Source organism: Phoca vitulina, unplaced genomic scaffold, assembly GCF_004348235.1.
Source record: "Phoca vitulina isolate PV1807 unplaced genomic scaffold, GSC_HSeal_1.0 scaffold1, whole genome shotgun sequence".
Lineage (NCBI taxonomy): Eukaryota > Metazoa > Chordata > Mammalia > Carnivora > Phocidae > Phoca > Phoca vitulina.
The window spans coordinates 9,964,895-9,983,894 of NW_022589704.1; the positions used below are offsets into that span (position 1 = coordinate 9,964,895).

At 43.8% G+C, this 19,000-nt stretch overlaps 1 protein-coding gene across 1 annotated transcript in view; it reads left to right on the forward strand.

Moving 5' to 3' along the window:
- Positions 1-19,000, forward strand: part of DNER (delta/notch like EGF repeat containing) — a 300,110-nt gene that overhangs the window by 187,093 nt on the left and 94,017 nt on the right. The window contains exon 6 of the mRNA XM_032400554.1: positions 5,743-5,896. Within this exon, the coding sequence (XP_032256445.1) occupies positions 5,743-5,896 (154 nt within the window). The remainder of the gene's footprint in view (positions 1-5,742; positions 5,897-19,000) is intronic.

Here is a 19,000-nt window from a genome sequence, read left to right on the forward strand (position 1 = left end):
GATCCTCAGAGATAGACAAGGAAGTAGGGGAAGAGGACCCCTTACCTTCACAGGACTCCTTGAAGGCCGCCTTCAAGCAGCCCCTTATGAAGTCAGCTTAATTCAATGAACAGTCGAGCATCTATTATGTATGAGTAACTGAAGCCCCAAACGTCAAGGACCTCCAGTCCTGGTGAAAAACCGTCCAATCAAAGTTTTCAAGTCTGTTCATGAGTGATTAGGCACTTTATGTACAAGAGATACTTTCAACTCTCAGGAAGGATATTTTTACTCTATTTTGAAACCGTATTTGAATAAATTTGGTATTATTCTTAAGACTAAAAGAAATTAGAATCAATGCACCAAAAGGATAGTCAGTGATGCCGATAAGGAAGGCAGCCAGACCTTAAGAGCGGAGGTAGACAAACCACACGATCTGGAGCAAGAACCAAAATACCACAGTTGTTGGGGTTATTTTAGAGTCAGGGTGAAGGGCACCCCCGCGTGCGTCTCTGGTACACAGACCAATGCAGTGACGATAGGACAATATTCAGCTACGCGTGGGAAAGGTTTGGAATCGATGATACAGATTTAAGCCTTGACCTTATACTTGCTGGCTGGGACACCTTCCAAAATGTATCTGACCTCCCTGTTGAGTCTGTTCTCAATTCCTATAATGATGGGATAACAGCCACCTGACAGATGTGGTGAAGATTAATGAGATAATTCAATGTCAGCAAGCTCTATAAACAATGAGATTCAGTGTCTAGTCAGCTGGGGCTTTTATGTTCGTACTGATGTCACAGGGACACCAACAAGAGATAAATGTATTTTCTGTATACTTTGTTTAAGGGAGAGAGTAAGATAGAATGGATGAATTCTGACCCTGAAAGAGAGAAATAAAGCTCCTCAGAAAACGCGTCTCTGTGGGATGATTTGTTCGTGACGATTAGGCTTTACTGAGAAGTGACAGGTGCAGAGAATGAAACAGAAAAAGTGAGATGGGCCAGATTGTCAAGGGCCTTGTGTGCCATGCTGGGGAATTTGGACTTACTTATCACACATTTGACTCCATTTTTCATAAAGTATTGAAATATTAAAAAGTACAAAAACATAAGTCACAGTCAGAGAAGACATAAATTAGAATGCAACATCCAAGTTAGGAAGAGGACACATGGAGGTCACAGAGCTCGAGATAGCTGTTAAAGCTGAACTTCCTGTAGACTCTGAGCATGCTGCAACCAAATCAAAAAGGAGGGAAAAAAAGGGCAGTCCCAAGATCTGCATTGTTCATGAGGACAAGACGTCAGCTCTCATGACTAACAAAACTTTTACTGGCACTTAAATGAGTGCCTTTTCTTGGGGAGGACTTTATAAAGGAGGCACAAAATAATGTGTGGCATAGAATGTTCTCTCCAGCATCCTAATGGTAAACACAATAGGAGGTTTAATGGGCTTGATTCTTATAGGGTCCCTCTCTTCCCCTTCCCGACTTTACTGTTCCCCATGGCATTTATCACCTCATTTACTACATTATTTACCTGTTCATTTTATTTATCATCAGCCAGCACTAGTTTATCATTTCTAAGAGCCAGTCTTGTTCATTCTTGTGTTTCCAGGTCCTAGAACAGTGCCTGGCACATAGTAGGTGCTCAGTCAATATTTGTCATATGGATGTCATACGAATGCAGGTGTGACTGAAACTTTTTAAACCTACAGCTTTTCAAAGTGAGCTTCCCACCACCGAGAAAGTTCCATTAATGTACAAATGGAATATTGGACATCAAGCTGTTGGGGAAAATTGAGATTCTGCGTTGGGTTTTAAGATTAATCTCTGAGGGTCACTTTTCATTTTCCTAAAAAAAATACTTTTACATGTAAATATACAATAATTTTGCAAGGAAACAGCTTTGCAAGGAAATAGCAAGGAAAATTAGTAGCTACTTTTAAGATTTATTTATTTATTTTAAAGAAAGAGAGAGAGCGCAAGCATTGGATGGGGGGAGAGGGGCAGAGGCAACTGTGTGCTGAGCAGGGAGCCTGATGTGGGGCTTGATCTCTAGACCCTGCGATCATGACCTAAGCCAAAACCAAGAGTCAGACACTCAACCAGCTGAGCCACCCAGGCGCCCTGCCCCGCTAAGCTACTAATTTTAAGTAAGTCCATTTTGGCTTTTATGCTCGTTAAATCAGTTGGACCTAGATTAGTGCTGCCATAGTGGGTTAAACTTCTTAAGGTTGGTATAACGTTTACAACTTTCAGTGATCACAGTTTTCCACAACAAAGATGCTAACAACAGGGGCGCCTGGGTGGCTCAGATGGTTAAGCATCTGCCTTTGGCTCAGGTCATGATCCCAGGGTCCTGGGATCGAGCCCCGCATCAGGTTCCCTGCTCGGCGGGAAGCCTGCTTCTCCCTCTCCCTTTCCCACTCTCCCTGCTGTGTTCCCTCTCTTGCTGTGTCTCTCTCTGTCAAATAAATAAAATCTTTAAAAAAAAAAAAAAGATGCTAACAAGATAGTTTCCTAGTAAATATTCATGGCTTCTTACAAATCAAGTCTTGAAGCTTAATATTAAAACAAACCTCTTAATATTGTAGGAAAGCTCATTGTTCTTAGAAAATAGACAGGAAGAAATTTAACTTTATGGACCATATGATACAGAATACATAAAAACTTAAGTAGATTTTATGGTCATGTGTATGTAAACACTTGTTAATCTTCCTTATCAATCAATCAAAGTTTAAGAATCAATTCCATGTTTTGCTTGGTCAAAAACAATTGTTTCAACAGTTTCTTAAAGTTTCTTTCAACGTTCTGGCTTAAAACAAAGCAAAACAAAATGTGTGGCTTCTGTTTTCGCTTTAGATTTAATAAAAGCTAACTTGAAGATATTTGATTTGGTGTATTTAATAATTTATTTCCACAAGCAACGTATTTTCCATGGAACATAACAGATGAATTATATGCAAAATGCATCCCCCAAATAGCCAAAGAAATTGATCTGCAATATGGAACTGCTGGATGCAAACCAAGTAAATTTCAGAGGACAACTGCCAAAATAATGACACATAGTAATTTATTATGATGCTGAGGCCCATTTTGCCCACACAGTGTTTACATTTCAAAGGCAGTCACAGATCTGCAGATGCACAAAGGGCTCCAGACAGGTCCCTGCAAATATCAAAGGTGTACTCTGTTGCACATTGGGCAAGGACGAGATTTTCCTTAAAATACAGTTCTAGAGGAAGAGTTTCCTATTTAAAAAGCTGCCTTTCTAACAGCCTTGATGTGGCTTCTCCCAGCTTTGAACTACAAAGTCCTGCAAACACAAACAAAAGGAAAAAAACCACCTCACGTTATCCTGAAAAAGCACATAGGGAGTCAAGAATTGCTAGCAGGCAGAGCGAATTTCCATTTGCCCAAAAGACGTGCGAGAAAGGATGGAAAGAGAAGGCAGAAAATTTAACTCTTAAGAAGAAAAGCCATTGCTTTTATTCCACTCGTTCTGGTTTCTAAGAATGTGTTCTTAAACTTAAGAATTGATTATGCAGATTACAAGGATTTCTCCTGTTCCCTCAACAAAAACATACCTACACAAAACCTGGCAGTTTGGTCGAGCTAAATGTCACATTTGACGGGTCTCTTGCTTGGTTGCTGAGGTCACGGGTCCATCCATTCCTGGTTTAGTCACTTTGGGGGCATCCTGTTAGAGTATAAGCTATGATCTCATTGTGCAAGGGACAGTTTTTCTTAGAAAAGGGGTCTGGTGGCAATAGCCAAACTGTGGAAAGAGCCAAGATGTCCATCAACAGATGAATGGCTAAAGAAGATGTGGTATATATTTACAATGGAATATTATGCAGCCATCAAAAGGAATAAGATCTTGCCATTTGCAACGACGTGGATGGAACTGGAGGGTATTATGCTGAGCGAAATAAGTCAAACAGAGAAAGACATGTATCATATGACCTCACTGATATGAGGAATTCTTAATCTCAGGAAACAAACTGAGGGTTGCTGGAGTGGGGGGTGGGGTGGGAGGGATGGGGTGACTGGGTGATGGACACTGGGGAGGGTATGTGTTCTGGTAAGCGCTGTGAATTGTGCAAGACTGTTGAATCTCAGATCTGTACCTCTGAAACAAATAATGCAATATATGTTAAGAAAGAAAAAAAGAAGAAGAAGAATGTAGCAGGAGGGGAAGAATGAAGGGGGGGAAATCGGAGGGGGAGAAGAACCATGAGAGACGATGGACTCTGAAAAACAAACTGAGGGTTCTAGAGGGGAGGGGGTTGGGAGGATGGGTTAGCCTGGTGATGGGTATTGAGGAGGGCACGTTCTGCATGGAGCACTGGATGTTATGCACAAACAATGAATCATGGAACACTATATCTAAAACTAATGATGTAATGTATGGGGATTAACATAACAATAAAAAAAAATTAAAAAAAAAAAAAAAAAGAAAAGGGGTCTGGTGGGGATGGGGCAAGTTAGATGGAAAGCACTAGAAGTATGGCTACAAATAGAATGCGTCCATAATACAATTTTGCATAATGCCTCTGTGGGTGTTCCTTCCAAGAATGCAAGGTTGAGTGAGGACTAGGGCATCTAAACATTCACATATTGCTAGGTCAAAGACAAAAAGAAATAGATTATTGTTTTTCAAGAAGCTAAAATGGCATTTGATAAAATTCAGTCCTCATTCCAGGTTTCTCCTTAGTGATAAATTCTACAGATCTCCCTTTGAAATCAAGCCTACTCTAGAAGAGCCAGCAAAGCAACCATGAGGGCTGGAGAAGGGTGGGGGGGGGGATGTTATCATTATTTGCAATTGATATACAATTTGGGGGATTTTGTTTTATCTGGAAAACCCAAGATAATCAAGTGTTTTAAGTATTAAGTTTTGTTTAGGCCATTCTCCTTTGCTTCCTCCATGCCCCTCTTCACGAAGATCTGCGGTAACAACCTACATTGCTTCACACAGGGTTTGGGACCAGATTAGTGTTTTTTGTGTTTTTGTTGTTGTTGTTGTTGTTTGTTTTTAGATGGTGTCACCACCCTCAGGCATTAAGGAGTGAAGAGAGCAGGAAGGCTCAGTTTTATTTGGATTTTACAACTATCTCAGGAATGAAGAAGCTTCCAACCAAATGCAGTGCTCTGGGACTGAGTTATGGTCTTTCACTAAGATTACAGGAATACCACAAGCCAAACAGGATGCTTACTAGAATTACACTCTTTTTATTTTCCCTTGCACTCAGTTCATCTGCATAGCTGTACATTGACATTGAGGCTAATTTACAGGGGGATTCAGTAAATTCTCTCGATGCTCTGGAAGGTGGTCAGAGCAGGACATTGGACGAGTGCTATCTATGCTGCAGGATCTTAGTTGGTGTGACATCTCATTTAATGGCTGGAGCACAATGTATCTGCTCTAGCAAAATGGTCATTTCCATGTCAGGCCAGCAAAACTTCATTTTTGTTTAAAACATAGTTGTCTTTTCCACTTTTTATTTTAGCAAAAAGGAAAAATGGCTGGGATAAATATCAATAAAGAAAGAATGAGAAAAATAAATGTTTGAAAATTAAAGTGTAAGGAAATACACACCATTTCTCTCAAAGCTATGATTTTAATCAGATCAAAATATAAATGATGCGACTCAAGCATTCGGTATTGGGAGCGGTGCTTTGGAACTTTGAGATTCACAGCCTGAGCATACATTTTAGAGGACTCGTGCAACACAGATGGTATGTTTGTGTTTTAGGCAACGTTTTCCTGTACCTGTGAGGATCCGTACGTGGGTACTTTCTGTGAAGAATTTGATGCCTGCCAGCGCAAGCCCTGTCAGAACAACGCCGATTGTGTGGACGCAACTGAGAAGCAAGATGGGAGCAATTTCACCTGCGTCTGCCCTCCTGGTATGATTTGCATAGATTAGTTATCATATATCTCTCTGTAGAAGATACACTTACTAAGTAAGGGTGGCTAGGTGATACATTGTTCAGCTTCAAGGCAAGGCAACTTTAAGATCGCATTTGATTCCCTCAGGCTGTGAGTGGTAGGCCTGGGAATGGAAGAGGGAAATTCACATGGGGATAGATATCCTGTTCCTTGGCTGGCTTTCTGACATCAGGATGCTTCTGCCTTCGCGGTCCACCATTTTTGTTCTGGGGTAATGATATGCTTGGTCAAATAGAGGTCTGAACATTTCAGAAACAGTTCTGCAAATATGTGCCGAATGTGGACTGGGACTGTGCTGGGTGATTATGCTCAGTAACAAGAAAAATCCAGGATAATCTATGCAGGTTGCTAAGTAAAGCCACCTCGTCTTTCCGTTTATGTTAATTTCCTTTGGTTTGTGTATGTTCATTAGGCCAAGTTCTTGGTACACTGTTCTCCACAATGGGCGGGGGGTCTTCAACGTTCCTTGGTCAGTGTGGGGGATTGGTGGGTATTACATGAGACTTTTGAATCCTCGGATCCCAATGGGCGACCAGTAGGAGCGTGCAGGCCAGTGCTCCCAAACTTCTGTGCTCTGCAGTCATCTTAGTTGACTTACTGTTTAGCCAACTCGATTGTTAACACTCAAGGAGAAGGAATGGCATTTACCAGTGAACATTCTTTTTTTTTTTTTTTTTTTAAAGATTTTATTTATTTATTTGAGACAGAGAGAATGAGAGAGAGAGAGAGCACATGAGAGGGGGGAGGGTCAGAGGGAGAAGCAGGCTCCCTGCCGAGCAGGGAGCCCGATGCGGGACTCGATCCAGGGACTCCAGGATCATGACCTGAGCCGAAGGCAGTCGCTTAACCAACTGAGCCACCCAGGCGCCCCTTCCAGTGAACATTCTGATACAGCTATTTTGATACAGCTTAAAAGTCAACACCAAGTTCCTCCTTTTTTACTATCAAATAGCATGCAAAATTGGCATCACCTTTCCTTTTCTCTCATCCTGTTGCCAACATCTGCCTCTGGGTGGGGATTCAGGATGAGGTAGGAGTTGGGGAAGGCCAGAGGGATGGAGTGAAGGGGCAGCTGGAGTAATGAAGTGCTCATTATAAGAAATACGATCCAGTGGTGCAAAAGTTTATAGACAAAAGGTGAGAGTTCTTCACTCATCTCTCCCAACCCAAAGCATCAGTCACAGGGGCAGGTTAATAATCTGGTATATCCTTTCCAGACCAGTGTGTGTGTGTGTGTGTGTGTGTGTGTGTGTGTGTGTGTGTGTGTGTTCTATGTGCAAGTGTGTGTATTTCTCTTGCACACCAGATGATTAAGTATTTTTCTATATGCCTTTTGAAAAAAGTGATTATATTATACATACTGTTCTATAACTTGCTTTATTCCATGTATATTTACCAGTAGATCATAGACAGCCTTTCATGTCAATATGTATGGATTTGCCTCATTCATTTTAACAATTTCACAGTGTGTCTCCTAAACTTGTATCTCCAGGTCAGACTCCTTCCAAACTCACTCACCTACTGTTTACTTGGCATCCACATTTGGATGTCCCAGGCCACCTTAAGTTCAGCCATTTGCAAAACGGAGCTCATCATGCCCCCTTCCCACTCTGCTCAGCTTCCAGTGTTCCATCTGTTTCTATAAGGCAGACATTTGCAAGTCATCCGAGGTGCCTCCCTCTCCCTCTCTGTCCACACCCTTTCTACCTCCAAGGGTTCTTCATTTTACCATCTAGAGACCTGTCAAATCCAGCACCCTCTCTGCAGCCCCATGGCCGCCACCCCTAGGCCGGCTGCCTCTGCCCCTTGTCTGCGCTGCTGAGGTCACCTCCCACTGCTTGTCCATGCACTCCTGACTGTGCTGCATGCTGAACCAGAGTGATCGTGCCAAACCGAGCCCCCACTTTTGTCCCCATAACCTCCCTTCTCCACCTGGTGGCAGGTGATCGTTTTCCTCTGCAGATCTGATGTAGTTGCCTTCCTCCTTCAATCCCTTCTTTCCATTGCTCTTTGGTCCATGATCTGTCGCTCGCCTGCCTTTCCAGCCCCATCTCACTCCACTGTCTGCCTTGCTCTGGGCCTGGCCGCCTTGGTCTTTCCTGTCCCTGACAGCCCGAGTGACCTCCTTCTGCTGCAGGGCCCACCTCTCTTCTTTGGGCCTGGATGGCTCTTTCTCCTGCTTCTCTTTGGCCTGGGTAACTACCCCCAGGTTTTTGTTTCAGATCTCTATGAAATGCCCCCTGTCCTCCGGAAGCCTCACTAAATGCTGCTAGTCTCTCTTCCTTTTCCTCTTTCATAACTGTGTGCTCCTTCCCTTGACACCCTGCATCTGTTTTCAGTGTGCATTTACACATGTGGTCTTCTGATTACTGCCTGTCTTCCCCATCAGCGTTAACCTCATGGGAGCGGGGCCTGAATCAGTCTAGCTCATCATTGTATCCCACAGGGTCTGACAAATCATGGGCGCTTACTCAAGGTGTTGATAAGGTGAATTAATGAAAGCATGTGAACATAGCCTCATGTTTTAAACCATTCCTCTAGTGATGGGTCCTTAAGATGTCTTCAATTTCTCTTTTATGAGTAATGTCAGAACAAATAAAGAACCTTCTATAAATAGTCTCAGTCAGGTCAGTGGGTGGAGCTTGTCATTGTTTGGACTAAACTGACTTCAGTTTGATATTTTACCCAAGTCTGTTGTCAAAGGGCATTTCTCCATTTTATTAAAGGAACTCATGTGTACAGAATTGGAATGGTCATAATGCGTGGTTGGTGATGCTCTTTCATTTTGTCCATATCCTGCTTTTATATATTTACTTAGCTATTTTAATAATGTAATAATCACTGGTGAAACCAACATCAAAACCAGAAGTTCAACCCCATAACTAGTGATTGTCATCTAGGGGTGACAATCACTCTGAACCTTGAGTTGATCAGTCGTTTGTTTTCCTTTTTATAAAGTTTTAATATTTAAATGTTTTTGTAGAAGCATTTAGTTTTGCTCTAATTATTTTCAATTTATAAAAACAGCAGCATGTGTGAATGCTGTTATGGTGTCATGCATGTAATTCTCTGGTGCTTCCTTTTTTCATGAGATGCATCCATATTGTTTGAGTTCATTCTTTTGGGCTGCTATATAAAATTCCATTCATCTACTCCCCCGTGGACAGGGACTGATGCACATCTGTGTATGTCTTCTGTTGTGTATGTATTAGAAACTGTTTTAGGTATCCACCTCCGAGTGGAATTGCTGGAACATAGGATATGTGATGGATCACTTATAGGAGGTCACGCCAGACTCTTTCCCAAAGTGGTTTTGTGCTAATAAGTACTCCCACATGTGATGCATAATTGGTTTTGTGAATTCATATCATCTTCAAGGTTTTGTAGTGTCAGAGGTTTTAATTTTTCCTAACTAAATGGGTGTAAAAAGGTGTCTCATGGTGGTTTCTGTACTTTGTGGTTCTCTAATGACACTGAGCTCCTCTTCATGTGTTTATTAGCTGTGTGTGTCTTTTCTATGAAATACTGTCTTTCTATCCCTTGCTCCTGTGTGTGTATGTGTGTGTGTTCTTGTTGGTTGGTAAGAATCCTTTGTTTCTTTTTGATACTAACCATCTGTCCATTGTATGAATTGCAAGTATTTTCTCCAAGTTTGTAAATTGTCACTTTGAGGGGTCTTTGGATGAATGGACATTCTTATTATGTTTTGCAAACTTTACTTCTCTAGTTACTACATTTTATACCCATTTAAGAAAATATTTCTTTGCCTGAAGAGCTAAAAGATATTAACCTATATTTTCCACTCAGCATTTAAAAATGTGGGTTTTGCCAGTCTTTACTTAATATGAATTTTATTTTTGTATATGTTGTTTGAGATAGGGATCTAATTTCATCATTTACTATAATTTTATTTTTCTTCTTCTTTGAAAGTACCCCATATGTGTAAATATGGAGTATGTGAAACTTTATACTGTGTCCCTCCTTCTAAAAAGCTACCGACAGAATTAGGAATGACTGGATGCCTAATACACTTTTAACTGTGCTGACTCTCAGGCATTTCTGCACTGTCATGATTTAACCATTGATTTGAAATTTTCAGAAGCGTAAGTAACTATTTTTGCTTCTTAGTGGGGAAAAAAATTTCACCTTTATCATCTAAGAGGGCTTAACATCTTCCATGTCAATAGCACATCCTGCCTAGGCGGCACATATATATATGTAGGATACTCCATGGGACTTCTAATAATAGCAATAACAATACAAAATACTTCGACTCTCAGTTGGCATCAGGGCCAGAGAGTTGCATTACAAGAATATGAATTTTGATAATTCTACTTAGATTCAGGGACAGTCTGGTGATTGCCAGTCCTGCCTCTGTCAGGGTCTCCCCAACTCCCAGCAGCTTTCCTTCCTTGCCTTTTGCAGAGCTGGGTCTGTGTGCTTCCCTTCCCCATGGCCTCCATTCGTCCTCATGCTCTAGAACAGATCCTAATCCGAGCTAGAAGAGATTTAGGAAAGGTTACCCTGGTGCCCTCGCTCTTTGCTCGTCTACTTTCTGACTTCTTCCTGCTGTTCTCTTAAGCAGGGTTCTACCTTCTCAGTTCTCATTCCCAGTAGGACAAGCCCCTCCCCCTTCTAGCTTCTAGCTCCGCCTCTCAATAAGCTGCTCACTGCACACGCGCGTGTGGACACACACATACACACACACAAATAGCTACTGTTTATTTAGTGTTTACCACCATTACATTCTATTACTCTTTATTTCTCCGTCCCCTGTCAGTGCCAAGCCCCGTGCCTCGCATATTCATAGACACAGAATATGTGATTACATTGAAATGTAGCTTCTTTAATCAGGATTTATTTTATCAAAGCCTTCTAATGTTGAGAATATAATTTTTCCTCAAAGGAGCTATTACTTTTTCTGAAAAGAATAGCTGTGATAGATCTTCAAAACTGTCACTGCCAAAATATTATTAACATTGAGCAAAGCATTTTTCAACTTCAGAGTGCTTCATTGTTCTAGCTTATTGGTGATTTCGGCCCCTTAAAACAAACAAACAAACAAACAAACAAAAAAACCTCTTCATTTCTGAGGCACAGAGAACATAGTGTGTGTTCCTGTCCCCGCTCTACCCTTAAACACTGAGTGTTGCTCAAGTAGGTGTCCAGATACCTCTGAGCAGTGAGTTAGAAGAGGGTCACCTCCTTCTGGAGTCACCTCCTCCTGGAGACACGTCCTGAGTAGGATGGGCTGTAGGTGCTCACACCATCCTCACTCACCTCAGGAAGTCAATGTTCGAGCAGGTGAATGCCTTTTTTTTGGCAAGTGGCTTAGTTCAGAGGTTCAGAGTGGAAGGCACCTCAGGGCTTGTCTCTGGACATGGGGCACGGGAAGCAAGGGTAACCCTGGGAGGCTGAAGGACTTGACCAAGGTCTGCAAGCTCATGGGAGACACAGGATTTCAGGCCTCTTCACTCTGTGTCACACCAGCTTTGGGTCAGAGTACATATTTACTGCAACATATCCATGGTTTGTGAATTTTACATTAGTTATGAACAGAGCGGGAGGTGTGGCCCTCTCTGATGGACTGCGAACACATTGCCCACGATGCTGTTCACCTGGTCATGGGACCAGAGGTGGTACCACCCGGGACCAGGGGACAAATTGGACTGTAACTTGCCGCTCAGGATTTCAATCCAGCCCCTTCTGCTTACTAGTCATGTGACCCACCTTTCAGCTCTCGGGTGTCCTCATCTTTAAAATAAGGGGTTGTATGAAGATCACTCATTCATTCAAAAATTGCTTGTTGAATATTGACTATGTGCCAGGCATTTTCCAGGTGCTGGGAATACATCTGTGAAACAGCTAAGTCCCTGTGTTCATGGAGGCCACATTTTAGTGAGGGAGATGATTCAACAATGTGCACATGTGTGTTCCTTGGTGTGTGTGTGTGTGTGTGTGTGTGTGTGTGTGTGTGTATGTGTGTAGTCAAGGAAAATGGTCAGGCAGTGATAAGTGCAATAAAGAAATAAAACAGGTGATGAGATCAAGAGAAATGGGAGCATGATTACAGGTAGGGTGACCAGATGGGGCTTCCCTGAAGGGAAAGTACTTGTGTAGAGATCTGAACAAAATGATACACATTGTGAGCAACGTGACTATTGTGGAGAATAGCATCTAGGCAGAGGGAATGGCACATGCAGAGGTCCTGAGATAGGAATACAGGCACAGTACCAGGGGATGAGACTTGGCGCTGGGAAGGAAGCTGGACCAGACCATGGAGGAAGGACAGGGATTTTATCCAAAGATGACAGGAAGATGTTCAAGGGTGTGAAGTGGGGCAGGCCATCTGCCTTCTGTCTTGAAAAGATCACTCTGGACCCTGGTGAAGAAGAAACACAGGGAGGGAAAATGGGGAAATTAGTCTCCAGGCAAAAGAGAACCACGGCTTGAGCACTGTGGTGCGGGCAGTGGTGGAAGTTTGGATCTGGGATGTATTGAAGGTATTGCTGGTAACACTTGTTTGGGGGGGATGAGTGTGTGGTGTGAGTGGAGGTGGGAGATGTGGATGGCTCTGGAGATTTTTTTTTATTAATAACAACTTTGTTGAGGTACAACCCACATACCATCGAAGCGTATGATTCACTGGTTTTCAGAATATTTACAGAGTTGTGTGACCATCACCATAGTCCATTTTAAAACATTGTCATCTCCCCCAAAAGTAGCCCTCTATCCTCTACCTGTTGTCCCCTGACCCTGCTACCTCCTCCCCCCAGCCCAAGGCCACCACTGATCTACTTCCTGTCTCTATAGATTTGCCTATTCTGGACATTTCATGTAAGTTGAATTATTTGATATGTGGCCTTTTGTATCTGGTTTTTTTCACTCAGCGTCACATTTTCAAGGTTCATCCATGTTGTAGCGCGTATCAGGGCTTTGTGCCTTTTTATGCCTGAATAATATGCCCTTGTATGGAGACACCACATCTTGTTTATTTGTGCATTCACTGATGCACACTTGGGCTGTTTTCACCTTTTAGCTGTTGTGAATAGCGCTGCTGTGAACCCCACCCTCATTATGCTCTCTCTTCTCTGCTCCTCCAGGGCCTTACGCTTCTAGCCTTTTGTCTTCCTCTGTCTCTGCCATCCTCCATCCTCCACCTTCATCCTTGGCTTCTCATCAGCAGGGATTCCAAGGTCTCATCTTAAATCCAGTCCCTAACAAGCAAAAATTTAGTAAGTCCTTGCTGCTGCTTCCATATGTTTGTCTCCCCCTCCCCCTTCCCCCCCCCCCATCCCTCATCTTGTTCATCACTGCCACACGTTGGTCTATGTCAATTTACTTACACTTCCTTTCTCTTCGTATTGTGAAACTTCTTCTCCGGGGTTATTGGTGGAATCCTTCCCACTCATTTCCAGGGCTCTTTCTTTGTCCTCGTCTCTTTAGAAGCACTTCTCATCTGGCTTACAGAGCACTGCATGGTGTCTACTCTCCCGAGACCAGTCCGGCCCTCCTCCCCACCCCCCCACCCCCAGGGAGCTCCTATCTTACTGCTCTCCTGCTGCTTCCCTCTGCTTTGACAGCAGTTACTCGTGCTGAGCTGTCACCTCTCAGTGTTTGGATTTCAGATCCTTCCTTCCCTCCTGTCACCTCAGCTCCGGCACTTTCATGGACTTGGCCCTGACCCCCTGCTGACACCTCAGCCCCTCCTCAGACCCAACCCCAGACCCACGGGGTCCTCCTCCCTCGGCCTCCCACACATACTTTCAAGCCTGACTTTTTCTGAGGGGTCTGGTTTCTATCAGTGGTGCCATCACCACCCTTGTCACTCAGGCTGGCCCCTCAGGCCTCACCATCCACCCCCTCGTCTCATTTCTCTCTGGACCATCACCAGGTTTGCTCTGTTGTCAGTGATTTCCCATCGGCCCCAGCTCTTCCCCATCCATCCCCCGAGCCCCGATTTGGGCTGCTGTCACCTGCTGCCTGAATGATTGTGACAAGGCTGTCCACCCTCTCCACGGTCCACCTCGCTTACCGCCGCGGCGCCGCATTCCAGAAGCCCCGGTGTGGCGACGCTGAGCAGGGCTGAGATGTCAGATGGCCCGAGTGCCCAGCCTGCACCCATTCCTCATTCTCCCTGGGACTTCAGGGAAATGACTCCCTCTCGAGGGGTCTCAGCTTCCTCTCTGAAACCCGGGAGGCGGATGGGATCCGCGGTGCCACCCTCCCGCGATGCTGTGACACTGAGGGAAAATGACCCACGTGCCGTGTTCAGAAAGGTGCCTGCACAAACATCAGCTGCTGTGACTGTGGGTCTTGGCCAGTAGCTGAGGCCCTACTCGGTGCCCAACCGCTGCCTCCCCTGGCAAGTGAGTTAGCCTCAGATCCTCTGTGTTCTCCTGTCTGGTGAGCCAGCGTGGACCCTGTAGGACCCTCAGTGCGTCCTTTTCTGTTCTGCTAAGGCCTACACCCTGCCCGCTCTTCCTGCCTCGGGGCTGGCCTTGCTTGGCTCTCAGTCTTTTCAAATAGGCCTCATGAAAAGGAAATAAAACACACATGAGGAGTGAAGAAATGTGGGGGTTGGAGTCCGTGTTCCTGGGTTTGATTCTAGGCTGAACCGCTCACCAACTCTACCTTGCTCCCCTGAGCCCCAAGTTTTTCACCTGTGAAATGGAGTAACAAGTCTCGATCTTGTGGGAGGTAAAGAGAACACACCCACATGCACATGCAATACAAACATACACACACACACACACACACACACACAAGCACAGAATGGGGGATGCACAAAGGACACCTATTGCAGCCTCTAAATGCTAGTAAAATATGAGAAGGATGGGTACTGCCATTCTCATTCTCTCCCCAGAGGCTGTGCCCATGCCCCCCAGGTCCCTCTGGAGTCCCCCCTTTTTGTCTCCACCTCAGCACCTATGCCGAGGAAGAAGAGAGGAGAGTTAAGCTCTCCCCGCAGATTGAAGCGAATGAGAATAGGAAGTGACCAGTCTACGACACCCCTTCCCCAAGTCTGCACCCTGTTCAGAAACCTTCAAAGATGCCACGTGGGTAACCCCAGCTCCTCGGCATGTGGATTTGAGGCCCCAGCCCTGTCTTCGTCCCCTACCCCTCAGTCAAGTGCATCTGGATGTGTCTGATTTGGGACCGTGTCCCTGCTTTGGCTCACGCTATGTTGATTGTTTCATAGGAACGCGTCTTCGCTCCTCCTCTGGAGTGGGAGCTTCCTGCGGCAGGAGCTGCTTCTAAGTGTCTTTTAGACTCCCCAACTGTGAACTTTCACTCACAAAAAATTCTTTCTCAAGGAATGAATACCTTCTCTATAGCTTGGTTTATTATACAAACCTAGAATTCAACTGATGAATGTCTTTTAAGTCAGTCCCTTATCGGTCTCATGGCATAAATTGTTAACTAATTTAATGCTTTCTCTCTTGGTTTCTCTTGGGGAGTCATCAGGACATACCTAATGAAAGGAATTTTGTGAAATATCTCCCACTTTGTAATCACCAGATTAGGAGCTGTCACACATAGTTTGGCCTATATCAATATCATGGTTTCTTATTTGGGTTCTAGAAAAATGGAATGAAAGAGATTATTTCAGAAATAGCAATGCATGATGCTTACGTAGTCATTAATTACTTTATAATGAGGGCCTCCAGAGTCCCTGGCTCTGTCCTAGGGGCTGGGGACAAAAATCACCCACACCTGCTCCTAAATAATAGGAAAGCAGATCCGGAGACAATGCAGTGACAGGCACGGTCATTGAGCCTGGGGGCCCCCAGTTGCAAAAAGAAAGAAAACACATGCCAACAGTATAGTCAGGAAAGGCTTTTTAGTAGCATATTTGACTTTCGCTCTTGGATCTCTTTCTTTTGTAATCTGTGTCATATGTACAACTCTTAAATGAATAATATTAGCATTTGATATTTTAAAAAACTGCTGTTAGTTTTCCAGATCAGTGGTTCTCAGACTTTAGCATGTGCCTTGTACCAGAGTCACCTGTGGGGCTTCTGAAAACTCCGACTGCAGCCTGCATCCCTCCACACCCCCTCCCAAGGGTCTCTGATTCCGTAGGTCTGGGATGCTGCTGGTGAATTGATATTTGTAGCAAGTTCCCAAGTGATGCTGCTGCTGCTGGTGCTCTGGGGACCACACTTGGAGCACTGCTGGTCTAAACTGCCTGTTAAAAACCGAGAGATCCAATAATATTGACATGTTGCTTGGCAGTGTTAAAAATCTGTAAATTATCCATTCATTCAAAAATATTGAGCCATCTGCGGTGTACCGGGCATGGTGCAAGACTATGCGATTGATAGAAATGGCTCTTGCTTCTAGGATGGGTCTCACTGGGTCATGACAACCATCCTGGAAGCTGGGTATTGTCATTCTCCATATTTCACGCAGGGGGGACATGAAGGTCAAAGTCAGTCCTTTGATGTGCTACTCAGCCTGTCTTTGCATGGCCATCCCGGACCTTTGACTCTGCAAGCCACTGTCCTTTCCACTGTGCCTCTTGCCTGTGTGCTTATTAAATGTGGTTACTTTCTTTCTCACCTTGAGATGAATTTTCCTAATTTTGCTGGACGCCTTCCTCCCATGGTTTCCTATTGCATATTCCGGTTTTAATTATATTTTATTGATTGCCTTTCACAGATGGGCCACCTATGTCTTCCTTTCTTTGCCTTTGGTTTTTAAATCGTGTTTGCATTTGTTCGGATGTGTTTGTTTTTCCCCTGCCAGCAGATCTTACTTTTTTTCTGTTAAATAATTCGTGCCTTCTGACTTTGAAATTGGATGCCTCTGAGATTGAATGTCTAGATGGCCCGCAGATTCCTGCTATTTATTTCTTGCTTCAGTGTGCTAATATTAGGCACTCCATCTCTGCCTCCGGGCTGAGGCCTCAGCCCCGCTGCTCCGATCCCCCAAGGGCAGGAGCTGAGGCTGGTGGGTTCTCGTGGTAGCATCAGGCTTTCAGTACAAATCCAGCAGCTTCGCCTCACGGCACAGCCGGGCTATTAAAAGACCAGGGATGTTAAAAATAGCTCCCACCATGATTCCCACCTTGGAAGCTTTCAGGACAGCTCTCCAAAGAAACAATTAGATTCTATCTCACAGATAGTCAGAGCCACACAGAAGAATATTTTTATTTCAATAGAGGAATCATGAGGTAAACATCATGCACAAAAACAGTTGTGCAGGGAAGGAGGATGTTTAGAGAAACACCTGATCGATTGCCTTGTTTTTTTTAATAGCCTGATTCATTTAGCTAACGATGCTTCCTTGTGATTTATCGTTGAACTGTGGAAGGCTTTCCTTCATTTCAAGAGCACAAGCAGCATAGACCATGATTTGGGGGTCCCGGGGGCGCAGGGTTTGTGTTATGTTGCTGGCAATCAAAAGACACTACCAAGATGTGGTTTTCTTCCAACCACCTGGATATTCATGGGAGAACTTAGCCATTTTTCTCTCTGTACACTGATAAATTTTAAATTATATTTTCTACTTAAATACGAAATAGTATAAAATTAAATGCTCCAAGTCTACATTAGACCAAATGTAATCTGGGAATGCATCCACTGAATGGATTATTGGGTTCAATGCGTTTCCTTAAAGATGCCTGGTCATCTTTACCATCGGCCAGCCTTCACTCCATACGTGTGATTTGTTTCACCCGACATCGTTTCTCACGGTCAGGTGCCTTAAAAATACTAAGCCTCCATAGAGTTTAGAGCTTTGCCAATCATCCCATCTGTCCTGGAAAGGCATCCTTATTACATACCCCAAGGCATAACTTTCTTCTGTCTTCTTTGTCAAAGTAGAATGTTCTCCAAAGAAACAGTAAAACCCTCCTAAAAGGAGAGATCAGTATTTCTGATAGTCACCTATTTATGAACCAATTATTATTTTATTTATTCATTGCATGTCACAATTATTAATTCCTCAGTAACAAAGCTTTTAGACTCAAGTAATGGTCTTTAACATGTTAGAGGTTATAAATATTCCCAAGGATTCTGATTTTTAAAAATGTCCTGAAGGTTCTGTTTCCCTGCCTTGAAAGGATTAGTTTCTGTTTAAGGGAAGATGAGAGGTGTTGGGAGGAAAACAAGTGTTTTTGGTCTGAAGGACCAAGGTCTCATTGACCTAAACCAGGGTTTCTCACCTCTGGTGTGAGGAACAATTGGGGCTGGATCATACTTTATTGTAGGGGACCGTCCTGTGCATTGTAGGATGCTCAGCAGCATCCCTGACTCCTACCCACTAGATGTCAGCAGCCCCAGTGGTGTGATAATAGACAAGGTCTCCAGACATCTCTAAATGTTCCCTGGGAGGGGGACTCACCCGGTGGAGAATCACCGATATGGGGAATTAAATCCTGCTGGGAGCTGCTGCACAGGAAAGAAGCCTGCTTTAGGTCTGTTGATTTACCGTGTCACGGGCACCTGTTGAAGATGCTGAACACTTCTTGGAGAAGCAAGACTGAAGTTCAGAAGAGGATCGCTGTAACTTTCCATCCATCCCAGTCTGGCTGGGGAGGCGGGGGGCAGGGGGGCAGGGTGTGCTCTAGCACAGCAATTGCTCCATTGTGGTGTCTCCCAAATTGGAAGTACCCATTGCAGAACACAAGGTGATTTTTATTTATTTATTTATTTATTTTTAATTTTTAAGATTTTTTTATTATGTTCAGTTGGCCAACATATAGTACATCATTAGTTTTTGATGTAGTGTTCAATGATTCATTAGTTGTGTATAACACCCAGTGCTCATCACAAGACGTGCTCTCCCTAATACCTTCTCAAACTCAACACCCAAAAAGCAAATAATCCAATCAAGAAATGGGCAGAAGACACAGACAGACAGTTCTCCAAAGAAGACATCCAGATGGCCAACAGACACATGAAAAAATGTTCAACATCACTAGCCATCAGGAAAATACAAATCAAAACCACAATGAGATACCACCTCACACCAGTTGGAATGGCAAAAATTAACAAGGCAGGAAACAACAGATGTTGGCGAGGATGCGGAGAAAGGGGAACCCTCCTACACTG